Raw genomic sequence first — 10,707 nt, 5'->3', positions numbered from 1 at the left:
ACAAAAATATTGTTAAAATTTAAGAATTTTTCATATTGTAGTTGGGTTTATGCAAGAGTTGGGGAGTTCGTAGAGTGACCGGCTTACATTACGTGGGTTCGTTTTCCACCAGAGACCTTGATCACAATAAGCTACAAATATCAAAGCGAGTCTTTTTCGAAGATTGCCGCAATAAACTTCGTCTAAGTTTGGAAATATGATAAGGCAATATGAAAATTTCTTAAATTTGTTAGAACATAATGTTTTTCTCCGTTAATCTGACTAGATTTGTGTTATATTGCCAAGTCATAATAAATTTTTGTTCAATGCTCTTAAATTAATTAAGTTCCATAACCAGGGTAGAAATAAACATTCCTTTTTCGTATAAAACTAAGATTGAATTACAACTTACATTTGCCAAAGGGTCAAACCCATGGTATGGTTTTCTTCTTTCTTCTTCATTTTGTTTTATTTAAAGACTATGTAAATGGTGATAAAGTGCTTTGGAAAAATAGGTATAAGAGTCAAGTCATTACAGTAAGATTTGAACATTCAGCAAACTTTTTTTTTTTACAAGGAGTTGATACAAATACAATACAAAATGAAAAAAACTTTATAATTGAGCAATTTTCTTTTGTTTTTATTCGTTTTGTGTTTTTTTTTTTGCTTTCCGTTCAGTTTTGTAATTATTGTGTTCTATTATTTTTTTACAGACAATTTTACAAAAGGATGATAATGCAATGCCCAACTGTGATGTAGGGATGGTAATGAGTGAAGAACATCAACATGAAATGGAAATGTTGTGTAAAGAATGTAAACTTTTTTTTTTGAAATCCCATAGCAAGAAATAAAAAAAGGAACTAAATAAAAAAAGTAAGAGCGTGCTAAGTTCGAGCGGGCCGAATCTTATTTACTCTCCACCATGGATCGCATTTGTTGAGTTCTTTGAGCGGTATCTCTTTTTAGGCAAACAAAGAATAATGAATAAGAACTGTTATGCTATTGGATCAGTATCAAATTATAGTCCGAGACGGACCATAAATGAATTGAATGCTGAACATTGCATAAGTCATTGTGTAATATTTCAGTTCAGTTAAGAATTCGGTCTTGTAGGAGTTCAAGAAGCAAAATCGGGGAATCGGTTTAAATGGGAGGTGTATCAAGCTGTAGATCGATTCAGATCATATTAGACACGTATGTTAAAGATTATGGGAGAAGCCGTTGTACAAAATTTATGCCACATTGAATGAGAATTGCGCCCTCTAGAGGCTCAAGAAGTCAAGATGCCAGATCGGTTTATATGGCAGCTATACCAGGTTATGTACCGATTTGCACCATGCTTAACACAGTTATTGGAAGTCATAGGGAAATATCTCATGCAAAATTTCAGCTAAGTCGGCTGAGGATTGCGCCCTCCAGCGGTTCAAGTCAAAACCCAAGATTTGAATCATACTGAGCACACTTGTTGGAAGTGATACCAAAACACCTCGTGCAAAATTGCAGACAAGTCGGATGCGAATTACGCCCTCTAGAGGCTCAAGAAATCAAGCCCCAAGATTGGTTTATGTGGCGGCTATACCAGGTAATGAACCGATTTGAATCATACTTAGCACATTTATCGAAAGTTATAAGAAAACATCTCATGCAAAATTTCAGTCAAATCGAATGAGAATTACGCCCTCTAGAGGCTCAAGAAATCAAGACCCAAGATCGGTTTATATGGCAACTATACCAGGTTATAAACCGATTTGAACCATACTAAGCACAGTTGTTGGAAGCGATACTAAAACACCACGTGCAAAATTTCAATCAAATCGGATGAGAATTGCGCCCTCTAGAGGCTCAAGAAGTCAAGACTAGAGATCGGTTTATGTGGCAGCTATACCAGGTTAAGAATCGATTTGAACCATACTAAGCGCAGTTGTTGTAAGTGATACCAAAACACCACGTGCCAAATTTCAGTCAAATTGGACAAGAATTGCGCCCCCTAGAGGCTCAAGAAGTCAAGACCCAAGATCGGTTTATATGGGAGCTATACCAGGTTATGAACCATACTTAGCACACTTGTTGGAAGTCATAAGAAACAATTTTAGGCAAAATTTCAGTCAAATCGTATGAGAATTGCTCCTCCAGCGGCTCAAGAAGTCAAGCCCCAAGATCGGTTTATATGACAGCAATACCAGATTATAAACTGATTTGAACCATACTAAGCGACGATGTTGGAAGCGATACCGGAATGCCCCGATATAATTCTTCATCGGCAAGGGCTGCCGCCTCGGTGTACAACACACTGCTTTATCAACAACAACCACATGCAAAATATCAGTAAAATCGGACGAGAATTGGGCCCTCTAGAGGCTCAAGAAGTCATGGCCCAAGATCAGTTTATATGGCAGCTGTATTAAAACATGGACCGATTTGGCCCATTTACAATCCCAACCGACCTACACTAATAAAAAGTAAAAAATTGCAAATTGCAAATTTTGCCCATGAACATTCCACTAAGGAACAGGGGCTAACTTCTCACATATCAATGAGTACAGTCCGATTCATGTTTAAGCTCAATGGTAAGGGGCCTCCTTTTTATAGCCGAGTCCGAATGGCATGCCGCAGTGCGACACCTCTTTGGAGAGAAGTTTTACATGGCATAGTACTTCGCAAATGTTGCCAGCATTAGGAGAGGACGATCACCGCTAAATATTTTTTCTGATGGTCTCACGAACCCTGGCGTTCAGCGTCATTGGCGGACATGCTAACATCTGCGCTACGGTGGCCCTAATAAAAAGTACAAAAGTGTCATTGTCACATTAGTGTCACCTTTTGTATAAAAAGTATTTGTGCAAAATTTCAAGCGCCTAGCTTTACTCCTTCGAAAGTTAGAGTGCTTTCGACAGACAGACGGATGGACAAGGCTAGATCGACTTAAAATGACATAACGATCAAGAATATATGTTCTTTATGGGGTCTTAGACATATATGTCAAGGTGTTACAAACAGAATGAAGGTCACCGTAGCGCAGAGGTTAGCATGTCCGCCCATGACGCTCAACGCCTGGGTTCGAATCCTGGCATGACCATTAGAAACAATTTTCAGCGGTGGTTTTCCCCTCCTAATGCTGGCAACATTTGTGAACCGTGAGAAGTTTGCCCCTGTTCCTTAGTGGAATATTCATGGGAAAAATTTTTTTACAAACATAACGACGAAATTAATATACTCCCATCCTATGGTGGAGGGTATAAAAACTTAAAAAACAGAGGGACATACCAATTGCAACATAGAATATTCAAAAATATCCTTGAAAAAATCTAGTTTTTTTAAGAAAAATTTACTAAAAAAGAAAATGTTTTAAAATAACAAAAAGATAAAAAGAACATCAAATCAATTTAAACTCCTTTAAGTTCCTCTACTAATTTTGATCTTTATGACATTTGTGGTTTTAATGGCAAGACATACAAAAACTATGATTTTCTAATGGTTTTTCTTCTTGGTGAGTGTTACATTTATGGGCACTATACATGTGAGTTCCATTTTTGGTTTTCTTTAGTTTTTTTTTTGCAGTTCATTTTCAAATTCGTATCTAAAAATTCTTAATCATAACTTTAGGTATAAAGGAATATCATCGTATCTAATTAATTTGAGTTTTCAGTTGTATTTGACCCCACTAAAAATGATTGAACTAAAGGGATATCAATTTAGTTAACAAATAAGAAATTCTTATTTAGCTAAGAAGTACCCCTTTAGTTCAATCATTTTCCAATAGTGGGGTTTACACCTGTTCCGCTGTTTCATCCAATATCATCGAATGTAAATCCATGGCAGATCGAGTCTTACGTGGAGGTCTTGGCATCAAAAATTGATTTGGACTTGGTCCCACAAATACTGAATTCTGTCGTGGTCGCGACTGCGCTAAGTAGCCTGAAAGTAAAAAACAAAAGGAGATAAGAAAAGTGATAAGATTTTAGTGACATGTATAGCAAGTAAAAAGACATAAATTTCGGCCGGGCAAATCTAAGGATACCCACCACTGCGGCTATATATGTAATCCACCTTTCGTCATAAGCCGGAGAAAAATGCATCATTTAAAAACCCATTGCAGCTATATTGAAATAGGGTCCAATGTGGACCGAACTTGCCACGGACGTCGAGTGGTATAAAAAATACAAATCACTGTTCAAGTTGTTAAAACAGAATATTGGTTAATATGGCAGCTATATCCAGATATAGACCGATCTGAATCATATAGGGCACAGACGTAGAAAAGCCTCACATAAGTCTCTGTTTAAAATTTTAGTGAAATCAGATTATAAATGCGCCTTTTATGGGGCCAAGACTTTAAATCGAGATATCGGTCTATATGGCAGCCATATCCAAATCTGGACCGATCTGGGCCAAATCAAAGAAGGATGTCGGAGGGCCTAACACAACTCACTGTCCTACATTTTGACAAAATCGGTTAATAAATGTGGCTTTTATGAGCCCAAAACCTTAAATCGAGAGATCTGTCTATATGGCAGCTATATCCAAATCTTGACCGATCTGGGCAGAATTAAAGAAAGATGTCGTAGGACCTAAAACAACTCACTGTCTTAAATTTCAGTAAAATCGAATAATAAGTGTGGCTTTTATGGGCCTAAGAACCTAAATCGACGAATCGGTCTATATGGCAGCTTTATCCAAATCTGGACCGATCTGGACCAAATTGAAGAAAGAAGTCAAAGGGCCTAACACAACTCTCTGTCCCAAACTTCACTAAAATCGGATAAAAAATGTGTCTTTATGGACCTAAGACCCTGAATCGGCGTATCGGTCTATATGGGGGCTATATCCAGATATAGTCCGATATAGCCCATCTTCGAACTTAAACTGCTTATGGACAGACAGACGGACGGACATGGCTAGATCTTCTTAGATTTTTACGCTGATCAAGAATATATATATACTTAATAGGGTCGGAAAAAGATACTTCGATGTGTTGCAAACAGAATGACAAAATGAATATACCCTCATCCCTCGGTGGTGGGTATACAAAATTGGGAACATAGACTTTCGTTATGCTTCAAACATCCATTCCAAATATGATCCGAATCGGTCTATAAACTGATAAAGCCCCCATATAAACGGATCCCGGTTTTAATTTCTTGAGTCCCAAGAAGCCTCAATTCTCATCTGATTTGGCTGAAATTTGGAACAAAGACTTATGTTATGACTTCCAACATCCATGTTACGAGTACGATATTAGTCGGTCTAGAAACTGATATTGCCCACATATAAACCGATCCTTCTTCAGCTCTTAGAAGCCTACATTTTCACCTGATTTGGCTGAAATTTGGCCCAAAACCCTACCTCATGACATACAACATCAGCACCAAGTTTTATCCGAATGGGTTTATATGGTGATATAGGCCCCCCTAAGTACCGATAATGACTTCTTCAGACTACTGCAGCCTCAATCAATTCCCGATTTGATTGCTACAAAATAATTCAAATACAAAATCCCGTTCATAAGGGTAAATTTTTAACGGAATCCATGCACAGATACTTAGTATTGATGTGGGTCATTGGGGATTGCAAATGGGCCATATTGGTTCATATGTGGATTTAGCTCCCATATAAACCGATCTCCTGATTTTACTTCTTGAGCCCTTACAAGTGCCGCAATTGTTGTTCGATTTGGCTGAAATTTTGCATGTAGTGTTCTGTTATGACTTCCAACGATTTTGCAAAGGACGGTCCAAATCGGTCAATAACCTGATATAGCTCCCATATAATCCGATCTGTTGATTTAACTTCTTTCGTCCTTACAAATCGATATTTTTCGCAATCAATTTCCTTCATCAAATTCCTAATTAGGTATGTAAGAAAATGTTACAAATTTCTCAATACCTTCAGTAAGGCTTGAAAATTTTTGGAGTAAAATTTGGTATGTTTTCCTGCATTTTCCAACGAAAATGGTATACGTGGAGTCTTAATGTTATTACTAAACGGAGAATCGTTGGAGTGTGTGAAAGAACTGAATCCCTCCACATCGACTGAATAGTTAGCTATTTGAAGGTTCCCGCAGTCTCTATCACCTATATCTTGCAAGTGGGTTTGTGGGTTATTTCTATTTGTATTAGAATGGGAACTAATCTTAAGCGCCCCCTATATTCACAACTAGAATCGTGTTCGTTATAGAGTTGATGAAAAAGATTTTGTAAGGTTACCCTTTCATTACTTGAAGCGCACAAATCTGCACCTTCTGTCAGCCCAAACTATCCTAATCTAACCCTGCAGATAGTTTACCGAGAAATATACATACATACAAGAAACCATCAATTTTGTATGAAGTTTAATATGACTTACGCACCATAGCGCCCTCTGTATGTGGAAATACTTGCAGAAGTGGGAATTATGTGGCATAAACATTATGGCTCTGCACCGTTGCGAATGTTTCACTTCATACCAATTTTTGTAATACATTCATAGAAATAACAGTTGCTCTGATGATGAATACTCAATCAAATTATCCATTAGTATGCAAAGGACCATACTAAGTTTTATACTTTACTACTTAAATACACATATGACACGTTTTTTTCTCTCTCTAGGATAGGAACATTTCTCGAAATTCATTGTGATACTATGTTGGAGAACATAAATTAAAAATGAAAATAAAATTTATCACATCACATGCTCACACACGCAAATATTGCCTTCGACGCAACAAAATGCAAAGTAAATATCCTCCCAGACAATATATCGGCATTGGCAAACATAATCGTTAACATTTCTATTAAAACCAAAAAAAGAAATAGGAAAAGAATGTTTGCGATACACGAATTCGCAGAATTGAATATTGAGTGCAAACATGAAATGTTCGCTCAAGTGAATGCCATCTTGCTGCTCTCCATCAACGACATGGAGTCGTTAAATCAACGCCTAGCAGTAATAAAATCTCTACGTACCAAGCATCATGAAAATTGTTCATTCATATGGAAAAGAATACATACTCGTACATTGAAAAGCTGATTTGTTTCAATGTGCCTTCAAGCACACCGAGGAGAAATACACGTACTTTCTTTAAAATTACACTTGGAGAAAAGTAATAAAAAAGCAAAAATAAATTCCCTCCAAAAGTTTTTTTAAAACAGAAAAAAATTCCAAAAAAATTTAACTAAAAATTTTACTGGTAAAAGAATAGTTTTCAATTAAAAAATTAATTGATTCAATCATTTTTTCAATTACAGTCGTGATTGATTCAATTAAAAAATTAATTGATTCAATCATTTTTTCAATTATAGTATTGATTGATTCAATTAAAAAATTAATTGATTCAATCATTTTTTCAATTACAATCGTGATTAATTCAATTAAAAAAATAATTGATTCAAACTTTTTTTTTTTAATTACAGTTGTGAATGATTCAATTAAAATATTAATTGATTCAATATTTTTTTTTTCAATTACAGTCGTGATGGAAATTTTTTCCATTTTCAATTAAAAAATTAAGTAAAACAATTGTAATTGAAAATTTTGTAATCATCAATTAAAAAAATTAATTATTTCAATAATTTTTTTAATCGAATCTTAAAAATTTTTCAAATATGGTACTTAAGTAAATAAAATTCAACGCTATTTTGTCTCCTAAAATATAAAGGGAATCAGATTTCAAAGACCCATACCTCACACATTTCGACAAATTTATTGAAATACCCTGGTAGCCGGTTATACCTGGCGGATTAGCTCGATGGAGTGCTTCATCGGCCAAGTGCTGCCGCCTCAGTGCACAACAAACTAATACTACAACAACAAATCATGGGTTACCTAAAAGATTCTTATTCTTTATTTACGGGGAATCTGCAGAAGCCGAATGGGGAATGGACCGAATCCCCTCGTGAGAATCTATTGGATTTGCTCGGTACACATTTTCCGGACTGTGAGCTCAGGGAAGAGGCGGAAAACAATTTGACAATGGCGGGGAATGGTGATGCTGATATGGCGAGCAGTCTTGTTACTTATGATTCTGTTATGACCTTTAACAACTGTGCCAAGTACGGTCCAAATCGGTCTATAACCTGATATAGCTCCCATATAAACGGATCTCCCGATTTGACTTCTTGAGCTTTTGTAAGCCGCAATTGTTGTCCGATTTGACTGAAAGTTTGCATGTAGTGTTGTGTTATGACTTCCAACGTTTTTGCCAAGAACGGTCTAAATCGGTCTATAACCTGATATAGCTCCCATATAAACTGATCTGTTGATTTGTCTTCTGGAATCCACAAGTTTTGTCCAATTTCGCTGATATTTTGCAAGTAGTGTTCGGTTATGACTTCCAATAACTGCGATAAGTTCGGTTCGAATCGATCTATAACCTGATATAGCTCCTATATAAACCGATATCCTGATTAGATTTCTTGAGCCTTTACAAGCTGCAATTTTTGTCAGATTTTCCTGCAATTTTGCATGTAGTGTTCTGTTATGACTTTCAACAACTGTGCCAAGTATGGTTCACAACGGTGTATAACCTGATATAGCTCCCATATAAACCGATCCCCCGATTTGACTTCTTGAGTCCCTAAAAGCCACAATTCTTTTCCGATTTGGTTTCAATTTTGCACACAATATTTTGTTATGACTTCCAACAACCGTGAAAAGTACGGTCCAAATCGGTTTATAACCTGATATAGCTCCCCTGATCTCCCGATTTGACTTTCTGAGCCCTACGAAGCCTAAATTTATTATACCCTCTACCATAGGATGAGGGGTATACTAATTTCGTCATTCTGTTTGTAACTCCTCGAAATATTCGTCTGAGACCCCATAAAGTATATATATTCTTGATCGTCGCGACATTATATGTCGATCTAGCCATGTCCGTCCGTCTGTCGAAAGCACGCTAACTTTCGAAGGAGTAAAGCTAGCCGCTTGAAATTTTGCACAAATACTTCTTATTAGTGTAGGTCGGTTGGGATTATAAATGGGCCATATCGGTCCATGTTTTGATATAGCTACCATATAGACCGATCTTAGGTCTTGACTTCTTGAGCCTCTAGAGTGCGCAATTCTCATCCGATTGGAATGAAATTTTGCCCGACGTGTTTTGTTATGATATCCAACTACTGTGCCAAGCCTGGATCAAATCGGTCCATAACCTGTTATAGCTGTCATATAAATCGATCTTGGGTCTTGACTTCTTGAGTCTCTAGACTGCGCAATTCTTATCCGATTTGAATGAAATTTTGCCCGACGTGTTTTGTTATGATATTAAACAACTGTGCAAAGTATGGTTCAAATCGGTTCATAACCTGATATAGCTGCCATATAAACCGATCTGGGGACTTGACTCTAGCGGCCCAATTCCTATCCGATTTGGCTAAAATTTTGCAAGATGTATTTTATTCTCACTTTCAACAATTGTGTCAAATAAGGTTCAAATTGGTTCATAACCTGATATAGCTGCCATATAAACCGATCTGGGATCTTGAATTCTTGAGCCTCTAGAGGTCGCAATTATTATCCGATTTGCCTGAAATTGTTTACGACGGATTCTCCATGATCATCAACATACGTGTTTATTATGGTCTGAATCGGTCTATAGCCTGTTACAGCTTCGATATAAATCGATCTCTCTATTTTACTTCTTGAGCCCCCAAAGGTCGCAATTCTTATTCGAATTGGCCGACATTTTACACAGATCTCCAACATATAATTTAATTGCGGTCCAAACCGGACCATATCTTGATATCGCTCTAGTAGCAGAGCAAATCTTTTATTATATCCTTTCTTGCTTAAGAAGAGATGCCGGGAAAAGAACTCGACAAATGCGATCCATGGTGGAGGGTATATAAGATTCGGCCCGGCCGAACTTAGCACGCTTTTACTTGTTTTTTATAAATTTTTAGCAGAATCCATGGTGGTGGGTTTCCAAGATTCAGCCCGGCCGACATAGCACACTTTTACTTGTTTTTTCTGTTAAGTAGTCGCCGAAGGACCTCTGGCCGAGTTTAAACACGATGATGAAGGGACCCTTTCTTTGTAGCCAAAGTCAGAAAGGATAGCTGCGGACCAATACCTCTTCTTGTAAACTTATTACATGGCTGAATGACTATTAAGTCTCTCTAGCTTTATTGAGGGTAAACTATCACTGAAAAGTTTTTTTTTACAGTGTATTCTTCGATGAAAGCATGTTTAGATTCTATACATTTAATATGTTTGAAGTACATAGCAACTCTTAAATGCAATGTTATCTAACACGCACTTACGGACAGACATACCGCGAAAGACCAACTCGCCGTCTAAACAGCAGACAGGCACACGTGTTTATATCCGGTGTCAGAGAGGGGGGAGGAGAGATTCATTCACAGCTCACACTCAAAAGCGAAACCTCATACACTTCCCATTATATGAACACATCCGTTGTCTAACGTTAAAAGTTAGAGAGGAAACGGAAACGGATGTGGCATAATATGCTATGGCTTTTAAACATATAAAAACACATGCATGCATGCCCGTCTAAAGCAATGCGCTGCTCTTCATGGGAGTCATGAACTTGAACCACTCTTCACCATTCACATTCACTGTCTCTATGTGTAGGTTAGGGATATGCTTTGGTTGTCTTGCCATGATGCCTTCTCACATCAAATGTTAAAGAGTATTCAGTTAAAATGGCGGTAATTGTTACAACAACATTATCCTTGTTTTTTTTCATCTTCTCTGTTTTATTCGTTCTTCTCATTGCTTTCAGCAAAC

The 10,707-nt window shown here is 37.0% G+C and overlaps 1 protein-coding gene across 1 annotated transcript in view; it reads right to left on the bottom strand.

The window, feature by feature from the left end:
- Positions 1 to 3,361: 3,361 nt before the first annotated feature.
- The window catches only part of LOC106095648 (uncharacterized), a 504,791-nt gene continuing 497,445 nt past the window's right edge, over positions 3,362 to 10,707 (bottom strand). Inside the window, exon 6 of the mRNA XM_059366619.1 lies at positions 3,362 to 3,894. Coding sequence (XP_059222602.1) covers positions 3,746 to 3,894 — 149 coding nt within the window. The 3' untranslated portion in view covers positions 3,362 to 3,745. The remainder of the gene's footprint in view (positions 3,895 to 10,707) is intronic.

Source organism: Stomoxys calcitrans, chromosome 4, assembly GCF_963082655.1.
Source record: "Stomoxys calcitrans chromosome 4, idStoCalc2.1, whole genome shotgun sequence".
Taxonomy (NCBI): Eukaryota; Metazoa; Arthropoda; class Insecta; order Diptera; family Muscidae; genus Stomoxys; species Stomoxys calcitrans.
Note: the sequence above shows the minus strand (reverse complement) of the source record. Positions and strands in the feature narration are given on the sequence as shown.